We start from the raw sequence: 24,982 nt of genomic DNA, 5'->3' as shown, positions 1-24,982 counted from the left end.
AACCCCATTTCCCCCCTCCCCAAAGCCTGGGCAACCATTAACCTATTCTCTATCTCTGTAGATTTGCCTATTCTGTACATTTCATATTAGTTTTTTTTTTTAAAGATTTTATTTATTTATTTGACAGACAGAGATCACAGGTAGGCAGAGAGGCAGGCAGAGAGAGAGGAAGGGAAGCTGGCTACCCGCTGAGCAGAGAGCCCGATGTGGGGCTCAATTCCAGGACCCTGGGATCATGACCTGAGCTGAAGGCAGAGGCTTTAACCCACTGAGCCACCCAGGCGCCCCTACTTTTTTTTTTTTTTTTTTACTTATTTGACAGAGAGAGAGATAGCGAGAGCAGAAACATAAGCAGGAGGAGTGGGAGAAGCAGGTTCCCCACGGAGCAGGGAGCCCAATGCTGGACTCAATCCCAGGACCCTGGGATCATGACCTGAGCCAAAGGCAGATGCTTAACAACTGAGCCACCCAGGCACCCCTGTACATTTCATATTAAATGGTATTATACTATATGTAGTCTTTTTTGGCTAGCTGGTAGTGATGTCACCTCTTTCATTCCTGATTTCAGTAATTTGAGTCTTCTTTTTTTACTTAGTCAACCTAGCTAAAAATTTGTCAATTTTGTTGATCTTTTCAAATAACCAACTTTTGTTTCATGATTTTCTCTATTGCTTTTGTTTTCTATTCCAGGTATTTTCTGTCCTATCTTTATTATTTCCTTCCTTCTGCTTGCTTTTGGATTACTTTGTTCTTCTTTTTCCAGTTTCCTAAGGTGAAAGTTTAGGTTATGGATTTGACATCTTTCTTCTTTTTTAATATAGGTGCTTATAGCTATAAAACTCACTTTGTTTTTTTTAAGATTTTATTTATTTATTTGACAGAGCTCACAAGTAGGCAGAGAGGCAGGCAGGGGTGGTGGGAGGGGGAAGCAGTCTCCCTGCTGAGCAGAAGCCAGCGGATGTGGGGCTCGATTCCAGGTCGCTGAGACCATGACCTGAGTGGAAGACAGAGGCTTAACCCGCTGAGCCACCCAGTTGCCCTAAAATTCACTTTAAGCATTGTTTTAGCTGTATTTCATAAATATTGGTTTTCGTTTTCATTCATTTCAGTTTGTTTCCCAGTTTCCTTCATGATTTTTTCATTGACCCATTTGTTATTTAGAAAGGTGTTAATTTCCACATATTAGTGAATTTCACAACTTTCTTTGTTATTGATTAATTTCACTCCATTGTGGTGGGAGAACAAATTTTGTGTGATTTCAACTCCTTTAAATCCATTGAGGCCTGCTTTACAACTTATCATATGGTTTGTCATGGAGAATGTTCCATGTGCATTTCAGAAAAATGTATATTCTCTTGTTGCTGTTGGGTGCAGTGTTTTAGATGATGTTACAACGTTTTTTTTTTTTTTTAATGCAAATTTTAAGGCTATGCTCCCTGAGGTTGATTCCTCTGCCCCAAGGCCTGGAATCCGTATCTTTATTAAGTTCCCCACACCCTTCAAGAACCCATGGCCCCGCCCGACCTCCACTCCTGGCTTCCTTTGGTTTATTACATATGAGTTAACTGCGGTGATGTCATTCATTGCTCTGATAGACTTTTCTATTGCTCTAGTCTTGCCGCCAGGTCCTCGGAAAGGCGCATCTGCGTTCTCAGGTTCGGCTTTCGGCTCATTTGGCCTGGGCTGTGCTGCTCAGCGATTGGGCCTCCTGGGCATCGCGTTGCCAGAGGACGGATGATGGCCGGAGCTGGGGAAGATTCGCGGGCGCTCTTCGGGGCTGGCGTCCGCGCGGCGCTGGAAGCCTGGCCGGCCTTGCAGGTGAGTAGGGCCATGGCTAGGATAAAGGTTAGTGTCTGGGGCAGAACAGGAGTTGGCGGGGCAGAACAAGAGTTGTCTGGACAACGCGCCTGAGGCGCCACTGGGCAGCATAAGCAGCCAACCCTACACCACCTAGGCCGGCTTCCAGGCTGACGTGGTGGGCTCTGGCCTGTGTTCGCAGATCGCTGTGGAGAATGGCTTCGGGGGCGTGCACAGCCAAGAGAAGGCCGAGTGGCTGGGGGGTGCAGTAGAGGAGTACTTCTTCCGCAATGGTGAGTGAATGTGAGGCGCTGCGGCCTGTCTTTGGGGGCGTGGGGAGGAGGAGGCGGGTCCTGTAGAGCGCGCACTTCCTGTTGAACAGTTGTGGGATGGTACCTAACTAAGGTCGAGGTGGAATGAATACAGGCTTTAGGAGTCAGAATCTTGAGTTCTGATACCTTAGAGGCTGTGTCATTGACCTGCGGTATCACTCTGGACAAGTTGTTTTATCTGAGACTACGTTTCTTAATGCCTAAAATAGATATTAAAGTATCTACCTCAGCACTGTCCAATAAGAATACAATGCAACTCACATCATGTCATTTAAAATTTTTTAGCAGCCGCTTCAACAAAGTAAAAAGCAGATGAAATTAATGTTACTGAAGTCAGTATATCTAAAATATCTCAACAGATAATCAGTATAAAAGATAACTCGAGATATTTTACATCCCTTTTTAGTATTAAGTTTTCAAAATCTGGTGGGTATTTTACACTTTTAGCACCTTCTCAATTTGGCCTAGCCAATATTTTGAGTGCTAAGTAATGACTTTTCGTTATTTGGACAGCAAAGATCTACACCTTTGATGTGTCTTTAAGGTCATGTAAGAATAAGGGACCCTGCAGAGGGTCTTTTGCATAGTAAGATTTTTACAAAATTCTTTATTCAGGTTTTTTTCTTTTGGTCTTGTAGATGACATTAGGCAGAGTTATCACAAGGAAGTTTGCATCTAGTGATGGATCCATTTAAGTAAGTAGGCATTTACAGTCCGGGTGATGTTCTAATAAGGATGAGCTCAGGGTGCTTGGGTAGCCTGAGACTGAGGAGGAGGCTTCCTTTGGAGATTGTTCAGGGACGTAGTGATTGGTTTGAGTCTTAAGGGATGAAAAGGAGTTAACTAGGTGGGGGAGACAGCAACACACAAATAAGTTCTGTGGTATGAGAAGATTATGTGTTATATTTGGAAAGTGGCAGGGGGCTCAGTATTGGAGTAAGGGTATGTATGTGCTTGTGAGTGTAGGTAGGAGTGGTTGAGAATGAATCTGGGGGATGGGGAGGCCCTGGGAAGAGGTTAAGACGTGGAAGATGTTACATGCCTTTGGTTTGTCTGTTAGGCCAGCGTTTGCCAAAGTGCGGGCTATAGAATAATAGTTCTGTTAGATGTTCAGTGAAGAAAAAGCTTCCCTAGTCAAATTATGTAAGAACTTTTCTTCAGCGCCTTCTTAGGAGTCACAGTAATCATTAACATAATAAAAGCTTGGCTAACAATAAGAATCACAAAAAAGAAGCCTGTTTTCCTTTATTTCTCATTAGCTTTCTATGGATAGCTTTCTTTTTTTTTTTTAAAGATTTTATTATTTATTTATTTGACAGAGAGAGATCACAGGTAGGCAGAGAGACAGTCAGAGAGAGGGGGAAGCAGGCTCCCTGCTGAGCAGAGAGTCCAATGTGGAGCTCCTGGGATCATGACCTGAGCTGAAAGCAGAGGCTTTAACCCACTGAGCCAGCCAGGGGCCCCTGGATAGCTTTCTTTAAAAACCAGCAGGACAGCTATTCCTGAAAAGCAGGATATGAAACACTGCTGTAGGTGACGAAAATTCATGGGCCCTTTCTAAGGTGAGTAATAGGATGAGATTTGTTGACTAGAAAGTTCAGAAAATAATCGGTATGGAGCATGGACTGGAGAGGGAAAGACTGATGAGAAGGTTATTTCTGTGTAGAAAATAATGAGGCCTGAACTAGGGCAGTGGCAATAGCAATGGATTGGGGCCTTTGAGATTGTTTGGCCGTGAAGAGGGAGGAAAAAGGAGGCAGGTTTTGGGTTTGAGTCACTGGGTGGATTAGGTGCCTTACATGGAATAGAGGAACCCTGGAGGACAAGAAGTAGGTTTGAAGTGGTAAGATGGTAAGTTTGGCTTTGGATGTGGAGGGCCTGAGGCATCTGTGAAATTGGTAGAGTGTAGTTTGTGTTGGAGACGGCTTTGGGGGATATTAGATGAGAGTGCTAGGGAAAGTCAAGGGAGTTAACGAGCTCTCCCAGAGGGAAGGGAGAGTGAGGAGCTTTGTGGAAGACCGTCTTGAGTAATTCTCTAATTCAGAAAAAGTAGAGCAGGGGCCCAGAAGGTAACTGAAGCCTAGATGGTGGAGATTAGCCAGAATCACACAATAGGATGTTAATATCAAGGCTATGATGATTTCATCATTGGAAGTACTTAACGTCCATTTTTTCTTACCTATCCCGTTCAGTGGAGCCACAGTCATGAAGGGTTTCTGCATTTCAGAAACTTCAGCCCTTGAGTGATGGAAATTAACGTGGATTATGGGTCTCTCCTATGCTAGGCATTATTTAGGGGACTCCTCATAACAGACCTTCAAGAAGGCCGCCGTTAGCCCCACTTTGTAGATGAGAAAACAGGCACAGAGATAAGTAACTTGTTCAAGGTCACAGAGAGGAGGCCAGTTAAAATAGGTCAGATGAAAGAGGGTGAGTGTGGTTGGATGCTTTGGGAATAAGAGGGATTGGTAGGATGCAGGAGATTGGAAATTAGGTATTTATGTTTAGTGTTTGTTTGTTTGGTTTTTAAGAATCACATAAAAACCTGGAGTACAGAGCACTTCAGTGAATAAAAGGCTCACTGTTGGGGCCTTTACCCACCAATTGGATGTGGACCCACCAAGTAGGTATTGAATAGTAGTGGGCCTGAGTGATTCAGGTGGCTGGTCTTTGCTTTCCTATTAGCTGACTTGGAGCTAGATGAGGTGGAGGACTTCCTCGGGGAGCTCATGACGAACGAATTTGATACGGTTGTGGAGGATGGAAGTCTGCCCCAGGTGAGCATATTGTGGACTAACTCCCATTTCCCTGCCTGCAGTCTTTCTTCTCCCTGTCTGTTTGTTTTTAGGCCAAGACCTTGGGTCTAACCATTCTTTTCTTGAGTCCTGTGCAAGAACCTTCTGTGACTCCCTTTTGCCTAAAGGAAAAAGTCTACTCTTCCCAGGTCTTTCCAAATGCTGCCTCTTCTCTTTCATTTCTCTCCATACAACATTCTCAACCGGGTCCATTCTTCACCCCCATCCCAAAGGCAGGTCAGGCCAGGTACATTTCCACCCCTGTTCTGGTTAACATTTTCCCCATCAAGCCCTGCTGGGATTGCCTTCCCTTTTACCTCTTTTGTCTTTCAAACCGAATTCTAGTGCCTTCCTTTGCTAGGAAGCACTCCTTCCATACTTGAGGCTCTTACCTGGGTCCTTCATATATGATTCCTTCAGTAGTGAACTCCTTGGGGAAGAAAGAGCCCCATTCTCTTCTGGAAAATTCCAAACCCCTCCCTACTGTCGCTGCAAACACATGCGAGTTGTATTGTAGGTTCTCCAAAAAATCCAAGCTAGTTGAATGTTTTCTTGGTAGGTGAGCCAGCAGCTACAGACCATGTTCTACCACTTCCAGAGGGGTGATGGGGCTGCTCTGAAGGAGATGGCCTCTCACATTACCCAAAGAAAGTACAGCGTCAGAGCCACTGCAGTTACAACAGCTAGAGAAACGGATGAAGATGATGCGGACAGCGTGGAGGAAATGGAGGTGAAAGGGGGTGCCCCTTGGGTGGGGAGATGCAGATATCTTCAATTTTCTGGGAAATCAGCTAGTTTCATAGGGAAATGATGGGGCGGGGGGATATATTATCCAGAGAGGGCAGGGAACTTTCCTAAGGTCACACAGCCAGTCCTGGCATAGCTGGGAAGAGAGCCTGGGTCTCCAGTGGCCATAGCCAGGAAGTGTTGTATTTAGCTCTTTCCTGTATTTCTCCTCCAGGTCACAGCTACGAATGATGGGACAGCTACAGATGGGGTTTGCCCCCAGCCTGAATCCTCTGGTCCAGACTCCCAGACTATTAAAGAAGAGGATATAGTGGAGGATGGCTGGACCATTGTCCGGAGAAAGAAATGAGTGGGGCTGGAAATGGTTTGGGCCCTTGCTTGCTAGTTGTTTTGAGCCTTGTCTGTAGGGGTTTTGGGAGGGTTGTGGACTCTTGGACTGGTTCCTCCATCTCTACCCTCTTCCTATTCCCCTGTTCAGTTTCCTCCAGGGGAAGAAGAGCCCTAGGGTCCTTGCTCTCGAGGTGGTGTGACCTGGTTCACCACACTCCCTTGGGTCTTAAGTTACTGTCTGCATGATGGGCCTCATTTCACAGTACATTGCCTCTCAGGTGTGGTTAGTATGAAGAGGGAGGGTTGAGCAGGTGAGGGCATGACTGGAGAAGCTAAACACTGGTTGACAGTGGCCAGGTGGATCTGTGAAGGGAGAGGACCAGCAGGAGAACCAGTAGTCCTGCTGGGTCAGGAATGTTGAGATGAACTTGCAAACTAGAAGCAAGATGAGTTGAAGATGTGAACGAAAATAGCTGTGGTACCTCTTCTTTTTCCCTTGCCCACACACACACAAAGTAGCTCTGTTCCCCTGCTCAGAAATTGGAACCTCCCAGGAACACTCCCTTTCTGCAGCTTAGCCGCTAGCCCTGGGTTCCTTCAGGAAGTCTAAGACTTTGGCTAGGTGGTGAGCTTGGGGGACCTGGGCTTTGTTTTCTTTCTCCTTCAGCCTCTTTCCATATACTTACCCAAATCCAGGGATGAGGCTTAAAACCTCATAGTACCTTATTGTTTAATCTGTGACTTGACCCGTGAAGAGCCTTAGAATCAGCCTTTTAGGAGCTGGGCTTCAGAGCTCAGTAAGGGAGCAGTTTTGGGGCCCATCCTAGCAGCCTGTTACTGTGAACAAACAGGTGGATAAATGGAACACAGCAGCACTCTGAAAGTTTCCATAAGCCCGAAATAAACTGTATTTTTCTTTAAAAAACAAAACAAAGAGTATCCATTGTCTTCCCCCCCATTTCCCTGTCCTGCCCTGTGGCCCTGCCATGGGTCTGGACGATAAAATACTGGGTAGCCTTGGGGCCGGGTAGAAGCTATAAGCCATGGAAGAGGCAGGAGGGGTCTCGTCACCACCCCACGTAACGTGTGTAAAGACACTGGCTGGGGGGGGCAGGGGTGGGCCAGGGCCATGGGGTCAGTGGCAGAACTGGCACTTGAATCCAAATCTGCCTCCAGTTTGGGGGGGAATTGGGTGGAGGCAGGATCTGTAGGATGTTGAAGGGATGGAGGACAAAACAGCCTAATTCAAGGGGGTCTAGCAACAGCTCCCACCCTTCCTGGGGACAGGGATTTAAAAAAAATTAACATCACTGTAGGAATTTTTTTTTAAAGCCCATGTTTTGTGAAAAGATGAGTTAAAAAACCCAAGACCCAGCACTGAGGATTGAAAGTGCCCATGATGGGAGTTCAAGTATTGACTGAGCTGGGAGGGAGGGGGCTGGGGCCCCCAATTGGACATGGGCAGCTAGAGTATGGGGCAGCGGGCCCCAGTTACTCCCAAACCCTCTAGGTCTTGTCTTGGGTCTGGGGGGCTTCGGACGGTTCAGCAATGGCTCCTGAAGCTGCCACTGGTGCCTCCTCCATCTCCCTGTCCTCAGACAGTGTGGGCCCTGGGCAGAACGTGTCCCCACGGCCTGCCCGACCGAGCACTGCCATCCATCGCCGCTGCAGCTCCTCTGTCTCGGGGCTGAAGTACCAGCTCAGGTGGCTCTGGGTGATCTTGAAGACGTGCCTTCTGTCAGGCCGCTCCCCTGCCTCAGGAGGCCCCACCTCAAAGCCAATGAGGGGCAAGCTGCGCTGGGCTTTCACATCCTAGGGAACAGGACAGAGCTGGGGTCACCTTGAGGCTGGGCTTCTCACTAGTTTTGCATCTGCTGAACCCTTCTTTTCCTTCCCCTCCTCAGGAAACTTCCATGGCTCCACTGATAGCAACTGAAAAATGTCAGCTGAGGCTAGCATGCAGGCTAGTTCAAATACCCATTTCCTCCCACAACCAAAACCAATTGGGCTAGTCTCTTTAGCATATAAAAAATAATATTTGCAGGCCTTTGTTTCAGCTTTTGCCTCCATTTACATGTTCTTTCCTGCTCCAAACTGGACCTAGCAATGTCTAACCTCCACGAAACTAGCTAGACTATCTCACCCCGCTTTTCCCTATACATGTTGGCCCACAGTCACTCCTTGTCTCTAGCTCATCTTTGTCTCACAAGGGTAGGGGTTCTGATTTCCCCTTAGCCTTACCCCATCTCCCAAGGCCAAGGAGAGGTCAAGGACTAAAAGGGAAGAGGAGCAGCCTGGTTTTGCCAGGTGGCTGAAAGGCCCTGAAAGAATGGGATGCACACCTGAGGGGCTCCATAGATGTACAGCACCAAGGGTTCATTCTCAGGGACCACGAACCATGCCTTGTGCCAGCCTTTGCCACCTTTCTCCATGTAGTGTAGGAAGCTGCAGATGACGCTGTTCTCCGCAGCCACTGAGGCCTGTTTCTGTGGCCAGAGACATAGGGGACATCAGTGTTGATAGAAGGCTTGGCCTGGCTACTCTTGGCTTTGACATGCCCTCAGCATAGGGATTGATAAGGCCAAAGCTCAGATGGTGGGAAGGATTTGTCCAGTACCCCCACCCACTGTGGGTTAGAATTGAGGCTGAAAGCCAGGCTTGTCTGCTGCACTGCAGTGGCTGCTTGCCTCCTAGGAATTGGTGGGAGGGGTGTTTCAACAGGGGCACCTAGATGCCAGGCAGGCATTGTTCTATCAGTTGATTTATTCCTCAAGTCACTTATGCCTTTATACCTCCCCCTGTTCGTTGTCTTTCATCATAACATCCATGCCTTGGATTTAGCAAGAGGCAACCCTAGCATTGTGAAGAGGATTGGGTAGCTGGGTAAGGCAGTCTGGCTTAGAATCCCAGCTTGAGATGAAAATGTATTGATTTGGAAGGAGAACATATAGGTCTGTTGTAAGGATTAAATGAGTTAATGTATGCAAAATGCTCAGAAGAGTGCCTGGCACGGAGTAAGCATTCTTTTTTAAAAAAGATTTATTTATTTATTTTTGAGAGAGAGAGAGAGAGAGAGAGAGAGAGAGAGAAGAGCGCTCGCACGTGCACGTGAGCAGGAATTAGGGGCAGAGGGAGAGAGTAAATCCTCAAGCAAACTCCCCCCTGAGTGAGGAACTCACCCCAGGACTCCATCTCAGGACCCTGAGATCATGACCTGAGCCGAAATAGAGTCAGCCACTTAACCATCTGAGCTACCCAGGCACCCCCAGAGTAAGCATTCTTTAAATGTTAAGTGAAATAAATACCTCAATTTGGTTAAAAACAAAACCAAAAATGTATGTATGGCATGCTACAACACAACTATTAATAGTGGTAATCTAGTGGGTAGAAGGAATATGGTGTTTTTATTATTTTTGTTTATATTGTCTAATTTTCCCCAGTGCACATATCCTATTTTGTAATAAGAAAAGATAATTTGTTTATTGAAAAAACATACTAGCTCTGCCACTTGCTGGCTGTGTAATTTGGGCAAATAACTCCCTGAGCCTCAGTTCCCTCATTTGTAACCCAGGGATAGGAATAGCATGGATAGATTACTTACTGTGAAGATTAAATGGCTAAAGCACTTAAATAAAAATTCGTCTTTCACTCACTCTTGCATTCATTTTACTCACTCCAAGCCTGGGTCACTTGCTCAGTGGAAGCACATAGCACCCTAGCATTTCAGAGATGCCCACGTGTGTGTCAGTCATGGTGGGCGGCTGGGGCCCATGTGGTTGGCGTGGGACTGTTAGTCGGGGACCTGGCTCTTACCTCCAGGATAGACCTCCGGCGCTGGGGTGTATGCTGGCTGCAGACCGGGCTGCTCCCAGGCACCCCATGCAAGGCCACGTAGCAGTCCGTGCACACACGGTTGGAGCGGTTGTTGTCATAGATGAGGCGGGCCCGGAACTCGGAGCACTTCCCACAGACCACCTGGGGTGGCAAGTGGGCAAAAACAGCCTGGTTCCTGCAGGTCTTTCCCTTCAGTGTACCAACTCCCACAGTGGACTCATGGCCTCCCCCACTTAGAGGGTAACCCACTCAGAAGTGGGCCTTTGGGCTGCCAGCCTGTCCCCTCCCTATCTCTGCCCCTGCCTGCCCAAACTCACATGCCCGCAGGCCTTGCAGTGGTGCCTGCGTTTGGTGATGGAATTGAAGGGCTCCTGGCAGCGCATGCACATGGTGACTTCCTTTTCTCGGATGGGTGTAGGTGCCCGCTTCCCAAGATCCACGTTCTGGAGAGAGGGCCAAGTCCCAGGTCAGAGATAGCTACTCCCCAGCCCAGTCCAGCCAGCCCCTGCCCTCTGCCTGAAGGCTTGGATCACCAGTGGGAAGCAGCAGATAACATTCAGAAGACCTGCCTTTGAGTCCTTGCTCTGTCCTTACCTCACTGTACTACTGACGACAAGTCATTTTTACTTTCTGGGCCTCAGTTTCCCCCATGATTCCTCTGTGGCCATACCAAAAGAAGACTGTGCTTCTGAGGTCCTGCACTCTGCCTCTCTGGTGTTCACTCTCCGGGAAGGGGCAAGGATCATTTCAAGGTAAAGTGGGGACTTGGAAGCCTGGAAGGGGTCCCAGTGCAGGGGGAGAGGGTGGGGACTCTTACTGGAGAATTAGGGGGTGTGTCTTCATCTTCCCTGTTTGTTGAGTTCAACAGTTTGAAGGTCTCCAGCGTCTGTTCGTGCTTCAGGAGGGTGGAGTTGATGGCCTATAAAGGAGGTTGTAAGAAATAAGAGGTCAGATCACCTCACAACCCACCTACTTCCACCCTCACCTCACCTTCCTATGACCTAGCCTGGAGTCGGAAAACTTGGTTTCTTGGCCAGACTCTGCCCCTTGTTAGGCATATGATCTTGAGCAAGCCCAATCCCAAATCCAGTTCTCAGATCAGTGGTTGGAAAATCACAGAAGGTCTTCCTGGCCACTGTCTGGGCTTCAGGTTTTACAGGATTTAACTCACTGGGGTTATACCCTCAGAGGAGCCAGCTTTCTAAAGGGAGAATTTGTGAGTTTCTGTTTAACCTCTGGACCTCAGTTTGCTTATCTGTAAAACAGGGATGGTAAAGTTTGTTAGAAAGCTGTGTCCAGGCCCATTCTGGTCTAACATGAGTTTAGGGGAGAGTCCACAAACCCCAAGGAGACCTGTTAATACTCCTCCAGCCCCCTACCACAAAGCCTTCTTGGATGTTACCTGGACCCAGTCTTTCTTCTCCTCCTCAGTCCTTGGGGTGCGGGGGAGAAAGAAAAATGTTGGGTTAGGCAGGCCAACAAAAAGCAACTGGAGTGGTAAACAGTATTTTGGAGTCAGACCAGGGTTTTGACCCTCTGGTCCTTAACTTATTATGTGACCTTAGGCAAGTCATGTAGCCTGTGTTTATTTATTCAGCAGTTACTAATAATTTCCAGACCCTGTGCTAGGGACTTGGGGCTTAGAGAGGGCTGGCCCTACCCTCAAGGAGCTCATGGTCTAGGAGGGGAGATAGGGATAATACAGGGGGATTAGCACTGTGACCCGGAGTGAAAATAGGGCCGAGAAGCCCAGAAGGAGAGACCTGCCCCAGCCTGGAATTTGGGTGGGGCTGTTTTTTTTTAATTAATTTTATTTATTTGACAGAGATCACAAGTAGGCAGAGAGGCAGGCAGAGAGAGAGAGGAGGAAGCAGGCTCCCCACGGAGCAGAGAGCCCGATGTGGGGTTCGATCCCAGGACCCCGGGATCATGACCTGAGTCGAAGGCAGAGGCTTTAACCTATTGAGCCACCCAGGCGCCCCTGGGTGGGGCTGTTAAGGAAGGTTTCTTCAAGGAGGTACTGGGCCTCAAGTAGAGGTTTATGGGTGAGGTGTGTGTAAAATTATGGAACATACAAGAAACCATAAATAGTTCCCTGTTGTTGGAATGGCAAATTTGAGAAAGGGTGGGGAGCTTGTTTTCCTTTAGTCCATTTTCTTCTCCATTTTACATGGAGAGAATGATCAGTTTGGGTTGTTCTGAACAGTAACAAGTGATAGGTAAAGTGCCTAGCATAATCCTTGGTCCACTAGGTGCTCAATCAGTGTGAGTTACCTCTTTCTTTTTCCTTCCTTTCCCACCTCTCCTGTCTGCCCTGGAGTCTCCAAGGCCTCTAGGCTGGGACAGCTCCATAAACTGCTTACTAGGGACAGGACCCAGTTTCTTGGCTGACTCCTTCCTGGCCTCTTCTAATCCCCTTCCACATCTACACACCAGACATCGAAAGTATTTTTCTAATATGAAAATCTGACTACATCCTTAGAATCACTTCATGAAAAATTAAGAACAGGAGTTAATATTTAGCTACAAGAATGTCCATTGCAATGCTATTTATTATGAAAAATTGGAAGCAGCCTAAGTACCGAACAGGGGATCAGATAAAAAGAAATGATGGTATATCATTACTGTCAGACAACATAAATGGTATAGAAATCTGTTTATAATATGTTAAGTGAAATATAATATGTTAAGTGATATAGAAAGCTCTTGATGTTAAGTAAAAACATAAAATACACATAGCATTCCATTTTTTTTTTAAAAAAACATGTGACATGTATGTTTATATTTATCAAAACTTAGTGATGGTACACATTTAAGACCTGTGCATTTAACTGTGTGAAAATTTGGCCTCAAGAAAAGGAGGACAGTATTGGGCGCCTGGGTGGCTCAGTGGTTAAAGCCTCTGCCTTCGGCTCAGGTCATGATCTCAGGGTCCTGGGATCGAGGCCCGCATCGGGCTCTCTGCTCAGCGGGGAGCCTGCCTCCTCCTCCTGTCTCTCTCTGCCTGCCTCTCTGCCTACTTGTGATCTGTCTGTCAAATAAATGAAAAAAAAATCTAAAAAAAAAAGGAGAGGACATTTAACAAATAACTGAACTCTAGTTAATAATATGCACACCAAAGTCTTTAAGGGATGAGGTGTAGTGATGCCTGTAACTTCGTTTGAAATGCATGTTAAAAAATCCAGATGGATTGGTGGATGGATAAAAGGATACATTGGTGATAAAGTAAATATAGGACAATGTTAGCACTTATAGAATCTGTATGGTGGGTTTACAGTTGTTCACTGTATAATTTTTTTTAACTTTTCTGCATTTTGGAATATTTTCATAATAAAATATAGAAAGAAAATGTGGGTGTGTATATGTGAGTGTGTGTATGTGTGTATACACATACATATATATATGGAACTAGAGGAAAGGAAAGGCTTGGGGTGAAGTATCATGTCTTTACTTTAAAATGGTTCAGCCAAAGATATATATGGCAAAATGTCAATAATTGTTGATCCTTAAGTCTGTGGTTCTAAACCTTGGTGCACACACTAAAACCACCAAGGGAGCTTTTAAAACTCCTCATGTTCAGGCTGTGCCCCAGACAAATTCAATCAGTCTTTGAGGGTGGGTTTCAGACATCAGTATTTTTTAAAAGATTTTATTTTTAAGTAATCTCTACATCCAACGTGGGGCTCAAACCTCTAACCCCGAGATCAAGAGTCACATGCTCTACTGACTGAGCCAGACAGGCGCACTTCAGACAGCAGCATTTTTTAAAAGTTCCCCAGTTGATCCCTGTGTTGCCAAGGTTGAACACTAGTTGTCTAAATGGTAGGTATAAGGGTGTTTGTTGTATTTCCACTTTTCTGCGTATTTGAAATTTTTCATTAAAATTTTTAAAGGGCAGTACAAACAATTGCAAAGCAAACCCTCCATGCCTTTCCTCTGCCACTAGGAGGAAACCCTACACTGCTTAGTGCTCCTCTCTGGCTCCATTGTGTTTCAGCAGCCCCCTCCTTCCCATCCTCCCAGCAGAAGACCTGTCTGATTCATATGACTTGTCACTCAGGTTCTGCTGAGCCCCCTCCTGGATGTGCCCATGTTGGCTTTGTTCTTGCTTCCTGGCTGCAGGCCTCAGGCCTCGGGGATGCTCTTTCAGTCCCCCAGAGCTTCAAAGGTAACATTCATCTCTCTTTCCGGCCTCCACACAGTCCCAGCAGTAAGGGTTCTGACTCTCATTTCTCACTTCCTTGCAGTCTGTCAGAAATAAACCATCTACCCATATGCATCCATTCTCTGGACCTGACCCTGACCTCGGTTCCTAATCACTTGGGCCCTCAGAAGGCAATGTGAGCTCTATTTCCAGCTCTGCTTTCTAGCTATGAGATCTTGGGCAAGGTACATAACTCTTCTGTGCCACAGTTTGCTCATCTGTGAAATGGGGTTGATGGTAACAGTAGCTAGTTCAAGAGTTGTTTTAAGGATTCAACTAGTCAGGTTAAACTTAAAATGTTTCAGTTAAAATTCACTTAAAACAGTGCCTAACATAAGAGCAAGTCTTCACTAAATGTGAGCTATTATTATAATGATCCAAGTAGAGGATGGATATGAAAGCCCCTTTGTTAAATGGCTAGATATTATTTTTAAATGTTGTTATTTTAAAAAGTTTTATTATAAAAAATCTCAAGCATACAAAAAAGCAGACAGGATAGCACAAATTCACTAAATGTATGCCTACTATATAGATGCAAATTTAAAAAATATTTTGCTATATTTACTTCATATATATGTATATGTTCACATATAGTTATATATGTATGTATATGTTTTTATATATTTCTGGTTAATAAGTCTTTTAAAAATAAATTACAGGTATCATGATACTAAATCTTTAGCATGCATCACAAAAAAACAAGGCCATTCTCTTGTATAACAATTATACCATTATCACACCTGAAAAAGTTAGCAGTAATTACCCAACAGTTATTGTTCAGTTCGTACTTAGATTTTCCCTGTTGTCTTGCAAATGTATTTTAGGGTTTTTTTCAAATTAGGCTCTATCATGGACCAAGCATTGCATTTGGTTGTTATTTCTCTTCAATCTCTGAATCTACAAGAAACCGTATTGTTGTTATTCCTGTTGGGATTAATATCTCATTCTCCCCTCTCCCCTAACAAAACCCATCAGAAGAGCAAGCCAGCATCTTTGGGAAAAGGTGCCCATCTTTTCTGTGGAATGATCTCTTCCTTGGCAAGGTAGCCTGAAACTAGATGCCTCATATCTAAAGGGAAAGAGGGGGCTGGAGGGAAGGTATAGGTAAGGTCAAGTACCTAGCCTGGAGCTCCAGGGAGCGCTGCTTTCCTGACACCAGGAAGGTCCGAGGCAGATTGAGGTTGGAGCTTTCCTTTAGCTAAATGGAGGGAGAAAAAGTCTTTGTGAGGATAACTAAGCTCCACAGAGCCCTTACCCTCTGCACACATGCACACAAAGACTTGCAGTCAAAGTCAGAACAACTTTATCCCTCCCAGAACCAAGCCCCAACTCCAGGTACCCATCTCCCACTTCCTGGTGCTCACCTCCATGCCATCTACATCAATGCGTGCCCGCACGCTAAACTTCTGGCCAAGGAGCCGCAGCCTGGGCACGCAGTAAAGGAGGCGGTCGTTGAACTAGGAAGGAAAAGTTTTGGGACGTATGTGTGGAGGACCCAGGAGAGGTGTGGCCCAGCTCCCTATCCTTACAGGACTCCTGAATCTTTATTGCTGGGGAATCAAGGCAATAGATGGAGAAAGCACAGCGCAAGTTGGGCACAAGGATCAGAAGGAAAGAGCCTAGGCATGGGAGTCACTGCCCAGTTGGGCAACCTTGGGCAAGTCACTTCTAAGTCTTAGTTACATCCCCTCTGGAGTAGAGAAAAAATATTCCTAGCTGTAGGTAGTGAAAATACAAGGAATTAATAGAGGAAAGAATGTAGCAGGAGGTATAGTCTTGAGTGAGTACCAAGTCAATGTGTGCAACCCCACACCTGGCACTTACTAGTATGAGGTATCGGTCTTGAGTGGTCCCATTCTTTGCTGACAGCTTAAGGATGTGGCCTTCTTTTATGAGCTCTTTGGTGGGGCTGACAATGTCCTCCTCACCCCCTAGCAGCTCATATACCTTCAGCAGCTTGTGCATTCGCTCCTGGCAGGAGACAGGAAACAGAAGGCAGGGTTGGGGTGCTGGCCTCCCCTGACATGTCCACAAGTCACAAGTCCCCCAGGACAAAGACACCACAGGTGGGTGGCCAAGGAGGGGCAGGGGCTGGAAGTGCCACTCACCATTTTGCGGATGGCAGCGTTAGAGTGCTCCGCTGCTGTGGCTATCAGCTCCAGAGACTCTGTGGGCAGAGTGGGAGGTCAAGCGGGAGACTAGCAGAGATGAGGCTCTTGGGGGCTTCTTTGGTCCTTGAATACCTCCTCCTGGCCTGACTACACCCTCCCCATCCTGGAAAGCACCAGCCTCAAAGATGTCCATAGTAACATCACTTAAAATCAGAAACTATCTCAATTAATCCCACAACAGCAGAATTATAGTACATGGAATAACTGGCAGTGAATAAAATACAAGCTTAACAGGATTATTATTACTATTAAAAATAACAATAACAATTACATAGGTAACTGGAAAGAAACATACTCATGTTTAACAAGTTGTCTCTGAATGGTGGGACTATGGGTGCTTTTCGTCATGTCCTTTAGATTTTGCTGTATTTTCCATATTTTTGACAAAGAGCATGTATTACCTTTATAATAAAAAAGAGCCATATAAAGAAACAAAGACGGGCGCCTGGGTGGCTCAGTCAGTTAAGCATCTGCCTTAAGCTCAGGTCATATTCCTAGGGTCCTGGGATCGAGCCCATGTCAGGCTCCTTGCTCAGTGAGGAGTCTGCTTCTCCCTCTGTCTCCCCACCCCTGCCGCTCATGCTCTCTCTCTCCCTCTCCCTCCCTCTCTCTCTCAAATAAATAAAATCTTAAAAAAAGAGATAAGCCTATTTTTTGTCTTAATAATAAAGATTATAGGAATCTATACTAAGAAAATACACATTCTAATCAACAAAACCAATAACTCCCTAGCTAGACTCATTGAAAAAAGGGGGGGGAACTACTCAAATAAAGTCACAAATGAGAGAGAAGAAAAAACAACCAACACCACAGAAATACAAACAACCGTAAGAGAATATTGTGAAAAACTATATGCCTGCAAATTGGACAACCTAGAAGAAATGGATAAATTCCTAGAAACATAAACCCTACCAAAACTGAAGCAGGAAGAAACAGACTGATAATCGCCAAGGAAATTAAATCAGTAATCAAAAAACTCCCAATAAACAAAAGTATAGAAAAAAAAAAGCCAGAGGGCTTCAAAGGCAATTTCTACCAAACATTTAGAGAAGAGTTAATATTTATTCTTCTCAGGATGTCTGGGTGGATCAGTCAGTAAGCGTCTGCCTTTGGCTTGGGTCATGATCCCAGAATCCTGGGATCGAGTCCCACATTGGGCTCCTTGCTTGGGGGATTCTGCTTCTCCCTCTGCCTGCTGCTCCCCTTGCCTGTGCTTGCTCTCTCTCTCTCTCTCTGACAAATAAATAAAATCTTTAAAAAGAAAAGAAAAATTGTGTTTCTAGAAAAAATACCTGTTCTTCTCGAACTATTCCAAAAAATTTGAAGAGGAAGGAAAACTTCCAAAGTCATCCTGTGAGGCCAGCATTACCTTGATTCCAAAACCAGATAAAGACACCATAAGAGAAGAGAACTATAGGTCAATATACCTTGTGAACACAGATGAAAAATGCTCAACAAAATACTAGCAACCTGTATTCAAAAATAGATCAAAAGAATCATCCACCACGGTGAAGTGGGATTTATTCCTGGGTTGCCAGGGTGGATCAATATTCACAAATCAATCAACGTGATACATCACATCAACAGGACAAAAACCACATGATCATCTCAAAAGATGCAGAAAAAAACATTTGATAAAGAACAACATCCATTCTTGAGAAAAACCCACAACAGAGTAGGTTTAGAAGGAACATACCTCAGCATAATAAAGGCCATCTGTGGAAAAACCCACAGGGAACATCATGCTCAAGAGGGAAAATGGAGAAATTCCCCCCTATGATCAGGAATAAGACAAGGATGTCCACTCTCCTCACTTCCACTCAACACAGTACTGGAAGTCCTAGCTACAGCAATCAGACAATAAAAAGAAATAAAAGGCATCCAAATTGGTAAGGAAGAAATAAAATTTTCACTATTTGCAGATGACATGATACTATAGTGAAAGAAAACCCAAAAGACTCCACCAAAAAACTACTAGAACTGATCAATGAATTCAGTAAAATCACAGGATACAAAATCAATGTATAGAAATCTGTTGCATTTCTATATACTAATAATGAAGAAGCAGAAAAAGAAATTAGGAAAACAATCCCATTTAAATTGCACAGTACCTGGGAATAAACTTAACCAAAGAGGTAAAAGAACTGTACTCTGAAAACTTTAAAACACTGATGAAAGAAACTGAACATGATACAAAGAAATGGAAGGACATTCTCTGCTCATGGATTAGAAGAACAATTTTTTTTGAAGATTTTATTTATTTATTTGACAGAGAGAGACAGCGAGAAAGGGAACACAAGCAGAGGAAGTGGGAGAGGGAGAAGCAGGCTTCCCACTAAGCAGGGAGTCCGATGCGGGGCTCAATCCCAGGACGGGGGATCATGACCCAAGCCAAAAGCAGACGCTTAATGACTGAGCCACCCAGGTGCCCTTGGAAGAACAAATATTGTTCAAATGTCTATACTACCCAAAGCAATCTACATATTTAATATGATCCCTATCAAAATAGCAACAGCATTTTTCACAGAGCTAGAACAAATAATCCTAAAATTTGTATGGAACCACAAAAGACCCTGAATAGCCAAAGCAATCTTGAAAAAGATAAGCAAAGCTGGAGGCATCACAATTCCAGACTAGAGGGAGAGGGGGTGGGGGAGGGTTAAGTAGGTGATGGGGATTAAGGAACACACTTGTCTTGATGAGAACTGGGTGATGTGTAAAATTGTCACTGCATTGTACATCTGAGACTAATATAATACTGTATGTTTACTATACTGGAATTAAAATAAAAACTTAGGGGCGCCTGAGTGGTTTAGTAGGTTAAGCGACTAACTCTTGATTTTGGCTTAGGTCATGATCTCAGGGTCATGAGATCAAGCCCTGTGTGTCAGGCTCCACACTGTTTGGTGCTGCTGAAGATTCTCTCTCTCAGGGAGTTGAGGGAAATTGGAAGGGGAGGTAAACCATGAGAGACTATGGACTCTGAAAAACAATCTGAGGGTTTTGAAGGGGCGGGGGGTGGGAGGTTGGGGGAACCAGGTGGTGGGTATTGGAGAGAGCACGGATTGCATGGAGCACTGGGTGTGGTGCAAAAACAATGAATACTGTTAGGCTGAAAAGAAAAAAAAAAGATTCTCTCTCTCCCTTTCCCCCTCCCCCCACTGCATGCTCACTGTCTTTCTCTCTCTCTCAAAAAAAAAAAAATGTCCAACTGTAAGGGTTCAGTTAAATAAATTACTGTGCATTCATAGAATAGAATGCTGAACATCCTTTATAAGTGATGCTTATGTAGAGTTTTTCATAATTTGTGAAATGTTCAAGATATTTTAAGAAAAGGATACCAACTTGTGTACGCCAAATGATCTCGATTTTGCAAATATATGTGTATTAAAAAAAAACTGGGAAGAAAATACGTCAGAATGTTCATTGTGCTTATTCTCTGGGGGCTTGTATCACAGCCATCTTTCTTCCCTATCTCTTTCATCTTTTCTGTAATTTCCGTATCTCCTATAGCGACCAGGTATCATCGGGGGGAAAAAATCTTGAAATAAATCCCTACACATCCCCGCACACTAACAATCCTGCCTACACTTGAGGCCCTGCTACAGCTGTCCTGCATCCCACTCTTGTCTATAGGGTGCTGAATTTTCTCATGAGAAAATCTGCCTGTGATGGAGGAGTCCAGGTGCTTCTGAAGAGGGTCCATATGGCTGGGAAACCAAGTCTTGCTTTTCTAGGAGGCTCTGCCTCCATGACCAAGTCTTGATACTCAAGATCTGTAGCTGCTGACCCAGCTCAGGCCTTTCAGGAGTCTCTAATCTTCAACCCTAGCTGCCATAGGGATCTTTCTCACATACAGCTTGACAGAGAGTGACAACCCTTCTGCTTAAATCTATCAATAGCTCCCCTGTATCTGTAGGGGAAAAACCCAGCCCTTTAGCCTGGCCTTGAAAGCCCTTGGAAATCTCTGCTTTCCTCTCCAACTTTCTCCACTTGTACCTCCCTAAACACGCCCTTTCTTGTTTCATCTGGCTAAGTGCCACTCAGTCTTCTGGATTCAGCTTACCTCCCCTAGTAACCTGTCCGGAGTTCCTAGGCTGGGTCAGGACCCTGTCTCGGTTCCCACAGTCCTCCGTGCTCCCTTCTGTCCCACTAGTCACACTGTATTCATCATGTATTGATAAATCTGCATCCCTCAGTAGACTAGGAACTCCCTAGGATGGGGCCAGGGTACCCCCACCATCTCCAGGGCTCCCCATCAGATACTTTGCATAAATTAGCTCCTCTCAGTCCTCACAACAACTCTGTAAGATAGGTGTGATTTGGGACCTATTTGTCCAAAATGAGGAAACAGACTTAGAGAGAAGAGGTGGTGGCTTTAGGCTGTATACCTGGGAAGTGGCTGAGTTGACATGAGAGCTGGACCTGCTCGGCCATCTGCCCTTTCTCCTACATATTCTGTATCTCCCCCACTCCAGGGCAGGGGACATGTTGGGTGGTAGAGGTAGGAGGTAACCAGGAAAGGGACAGAAAGAAGACTCTGGTAAGCTGTGAGATACCCACTCAGGCCAGTACAGGTTACTGAACTCAGACTAGAGGCTTTGTTCTCGGGAGTTCTGTCTGGAGATGCCTTGTATGGAGTGCAAATTGGTATTTCCAGGGGTCTGGTGTGTGTAGGCTTTGTCTGGGATGTCAGTCTAGGATTTCATTTGGGGGTTTGGAGTAGGGAGTGTGGTTTGGGGGAGTCGGTGTAGGGGTCTTATCTGAAGCTCTTGTGGGTCTTTGGCAGCCTGGGTCTGGAGTTCAATCTTGGGCTCAGGGTAGGCAGTTCAGGCCAGCAGTTCCCCTTGGCCTATTTGAGGAGCCCAGTCTAGAGTCTGGTTTCCAGAGTTCAGTCTAGGGAGTAGAAGGCTGGGGGAGTGAGTCTAAGGAATGAGAGGGGGCTCAGACCTTGAGGCACTTTCTGGGAGGAGGCACTTAAACTGACATCGGGAGGTCAAAATCTTGGGCTGGGTAGCTTAGTGAGCATATGTCGCACTGGATCTCATTCAGAGCATCTCAGAAAACCAGACTGGAAAATTCTTTCTTGGGTGGTGGTTGCGGGGGGGCATTGTTCATTTTTGGGCTTAGCATGGGGAGCTCAGTTGGGCAAGGCCAAGCTCCGAGGTTCATTCTGGAGACTCAGATAGGGTTGATATTGGTACAAAATAGGAACCTAAGTTAGGTAAACTCAATCTAGGGGCTGGTTTTATGGACATTCAGTATGGAGTACATCAGCCAGGGCATTCAGTAATAAAAACTGTTAACATTTATTGGGGTTTTGCCATGTGCTAGGCACTGTGCTGACAGCTTTACCTGGATTATCTCATCCTGAAAACAACTGTACAAGGGAGGTATCCTTTTCACTCCTCCTTCTACACATGAGAAAACTGAGACCAAGCAGCTTGTTCAGGGACACATAGTTGGTAAAATGGACTCTAGCTGATGCCCAGCTTAGGAATATTACACTGGCAACTCACTTTGGGGGTTCAGTACAGAAAGCTCATTTGGGAAATTTCAGTTTGGAAATGTCATGCTAGAGATCCAGTGTGGAAATAATGAAAGAACTCAGTCCTAAAAGCTCACTGTGGATACATGATTCTGTAGAATCCATGGGCTCTGGGTGGAGAAATGAGCCAGGAGGCTTCTTCTGGGGATCGCAGTTGGAGGGTTATAAAATGTGGAGACTCAGTGTGGCGGGGTGAGGTGTCGTTCTTGGGTCTCGATATGGAGCACAGTCTGGAGACCTCATTCTGTAGGACTTAGCCTGGGAATCTCAATCTGAGAATCCAAGGCTGGGATATAGAAAGCTGGTGGGGGGGCACTGTTTGTGGGGAGTCAGTCTGGAGTTAAGACTGGGAAAATCAGACTTGGAGGATCAGACTTAATTTGGGGGAAAATCTAGGGCATTAGTCACAGGGTACAGTGAAAGGGATGGAAAATAGGGGTCTGGGGGACTGGGGTTAGGGAGAACACAATCTGGAGTCTGTTTGGAGCTCAGATCAGGCAGCTTGATCTCAGCTGGAGAGATTGTAGAAATCAGTCTGAGGCCTCAGTGGTCTAAGTCTGTGGCATGGATCAGTCCCTGATAAAAGAGTCTACCTTTGGGGGCTCAGGATAGATGTCTCAATCTGAGGGACAGTAAAAGGGGGATGAATCTGCGGTGCTACATTTGGCAATACCTGTTTATAGAATGGTGGCCATGAAGACTAGACTGGGAAGATCTTTTGGGGGAATCTCCTTGTGGGACTTTGGGCTGAGGGCTCTGACTGGGAACCCTCTCTCAGAGCTCAGGGTGGGAGGAGCATTCTGGAAGCCCAGATCTTAGTTTGGGGAAACCAGTGTTGGGGGGGCATCCTATAACTGGGACCTCATACTGGATTTAGCCTGAGGGCTCAGTTGGAGATGTCAGCCCATGGAACTATTCCTAAGGAATCAGTCTGGAAGGCTTTTTCTCAAGGTTTAGGTTATATAGCTCATCCTGGCACTTCAGTGAGGGTTCTCAGTCAGGGAGAGGACTGAGGTACTTAGTCTGCAGATGTCTGTCGAGTTCAGCTGTCAAACATTTTAGGGTTCTTGCTCTTTCTAGAGGTCCAGGCTTGGTAGCAAAATGCCCCATGTGGTAGGGTGGAGGGGACTCAATTTGGGAAGTAGACACAGCAGCAGACTACAACTGTCTGCTCCTGATTCTTGTGGCTTCCAGCACTCTTTACTTTCCTAACTTTCCTCCTACCTATAGGGCTGCTTCTTCTCAAGTCCTTTGCTGATGCCACCTCCCTCAGCTTTTTCCTCGGCCCCCATTTCTTCTCCATTTACACTCACTCTCTTGGTGATTGGGGCCAGTCTCACAGTGTTGAATACTATCTATGAGCCAGTGACACCCATATCTCTCTCCCTGGGATTCTAGACTCATCTAACTGCCTACCTGGCAGCTCACTTTGAACACGTCCAAAATCAACCTCCTGAGCTCACCTCAAGAATGATTACCACTAGCCAAAAATCTGCAAGTCATTCTTGACTCTTTCTCCCAAGCCTCACACCCACTCCATCCTGGTTCTTTCAGTGCTGCTTCCAAATATAATATATCCTGAATCTAACCATTTCTCTCTACTTCCACTGCTACTGCCCTTGTCCAAGCTGACTTTTCTCACTTAGATTATTGCAAAGGCTTCTTACTGGTCTCTCTCTCTCTCTTGCTTCCCAAATAATCCTGATCAAAATCTTCCCTTGGCTACCCACTGTACTCAGAAAAGAAAAATCCATCTCCTTATCTAGGCCTTTAAAGTCTGGATCCTCCCTCTAACCCTACTTCTACCATTCTGTCCTCACTTACCATGCTCAGATCACACTGGCCCTCTTGATGGTACAAAGATATGCAAGCTGCCCCCTTCTCCCCCCAGGAAGTCTGTACCTGTTGTTGCCTCTGGGGGCTATGGCCCTCTCCAGCTGGCATGGGGCTCCCTTCTTCTTGTCATTCAGGTCTGACTCAAATATCCTCTATTCAGAGAGGCCACCCAACCTCAAGTAAGCCCCCCAGCCCCGGTCACATCACCTTCCCATTCTCTGAATTACATGTAGCACCTATTCAATGTTCTTCTGTGTATTTATTACTTCTTTTTATTATCTGCTGTCTTGTTCACTTCCATATCCCCTGTGCTTACAACAATGCACAGAATAAGGTGCTCAGTAAATAGCTGTTATATAAGTGAAGGAATAAATGGAAATAATACTCTGTTGGGGGGAGGAAGTTGGGGAGACTCTGGGGAAGCACTCTTTGAGGTGTGACCCTGGGGGTGGGGGTGGGTCTCATACTGGATGAATCAGAATGAAATAGTTTTCTAGTGGTTCTGTGTGTGAGGACTCAGTCTGAGGAGACAGTATCTAAGCCTAGAGATCCAAATCTTGGAGGTGGAAAATTTGGGGTCCAATCAGGGGTGCTCAGTTTTGAAGAGGTAATTCTGTAGGGCTCTGATCAGACTTGGGAGGTTCTTTATGAGGTTCGTTCTAGGTAGCAGCTGGCAACACAGAGTGGAGCTCTAAATGTGGATGATGGATAGTCAGGGGCCCGATGAGACAACCCTCCTTGTGTGAGGCTCAGCTGTGGAGATTCAGTAAAGATGGCTTGGCCTGAGAGGTCAGTCTGGGCACTCTCAGTCCCTGGGGGTTCTGGCTCAGTTTCATTTTGGACTTGGGACAACTTCATTTGAGGATGAGTCTAGGGGTGAGCTTTGGGGTCTTGGCCTAGAAAATAGTGGCTCCCTCTAGGGGATCATTTGGGGTATACTCTTCCAACTCCCGGGGTTCCAGTTGGGGACTTCAGGCTGGGGGACTCCTGAGTGCTCTCCCTGGGTACTCAGGCAGAGTCTCAACCTGGACGTTCATCCTGGGGTCTTACTGCAGAGCTTCAATGTGGGCCTTTCAGTCTGGAGTTGCTATTCTGGGATCTCATTATGTTGCCGTGGAAGGCTGACCCTGTGAGTTAAGTCTGGGGGGTGGGTGGAAGGGGTAAGGAAGGGTCCGGAGGCATGCACTCACTTTGGGCATCCTTGCTGTCCGGGGAGCCATGGGGCAGCTTTAACAGATAGTCCTTGAGAAGCAGCTCATAGCGGGGAATGCGCTGCACGGGTTCCAGCATGTGGTGCTGCAATGTCAGGTTGCCACAGGCTTCCTCCTTCTGTGACAGGCAGAAGCAGAGGGGCTCAGGTGTGGCCACAGACCCCTCCCTGGGTCCCT

At 45.9% G+C, this 24,982-nt stretch overlaps 2 protein-coding genes across 2 annotated transcripts in view; one reads left to right on the top strand and one right to left on the bottom strand.

The window, feature by feature from the left end:
- Positions 1-1,509: 1,509 nt before the first annotated feature.
- TSR2 (TSR2 ribosome maturation factor) lies at positions 1,510-6,931 on the top strand. Its single transcript, XM_032847951.1, is given in 5 exon segments — positions 1,510-1,818; positions 2,000-2,090; positions 4,815-4,906; positions 5,484-5,654; positions 5,886-6,931. Coding segments are annotated over 5 exon segments (798 nt in total). The 3' UTR covers positions 6,021-6,931.
- The window catches only part of FGD1 (FYVE, RhoGEF and PH domain containing 1), a 40,667-nt gene continuing 22,570 nt past the window's right edge, over positions 6,886-24,982 (bottom strand). The window contains exons 8-18 of the mRNA XM_032847946.1: positions 24,785-24,923; positions 16,148-16,206; positions 15,864-16,010; positions 15,404-15,496; positions 15,158-15,237; positions 11,238-11,268; positions 10,653-10,754; positions 10,153-10,278; positions 9,815-9,976; positions 8,344-8,487; positions 6,886-7,813 (exon numbers count right to left, since the gene is read on the bottom strand). Of these exons, the coding sequence (XP_032703837.1) occupies positions 7,508-7,813; positions 8,344-8,487; positions 9,815-9,976; positions 10,153-10,278; positions 10,653-10,754; positions 11,238-11,268; positions 15,158-15,237; positions 15,404-15,496; positions 15,864-16,010; positions 16,148-16,206; positions 24,785-24,923 (1,389 nt within the window). The 3' untranslated portion in view covers positions 6,886-7,507. The remainder of the gene's footprint in view (positions 7,814-8,343; positions 8,488-9,814; positions 9,977-10,152; positions 10,279-10,652; positions 10,755-11,237; positions 11,269-15,157; positions 15,238-15,403; positions 15,497-15,863; positions 16,011-16,147; positions 16,207-24,784; positions 24,924-24,982) is intronic.

The sequence above is a fragment of the Lontra canadensis genome, unplaced genomic scaffold (assembly GCF_010015895.1).
Source record: "Lontra canadensis isolate GAN:19392208 unplaced genomic scaffold, GSC_riverotter_1.0 scaffold197, whole genome shotgun sequence".
Lineage (NCBI taxonomy): Eukaryota > Metazoa > Chordata > Mammalia > Carnivora > Mustelidae > Lontra > Lontra canadensis.
Note: the sequence above shows the minus strand (reverse complement) of the source record. Positions and strands in the feature narration are given on the sequence as shown.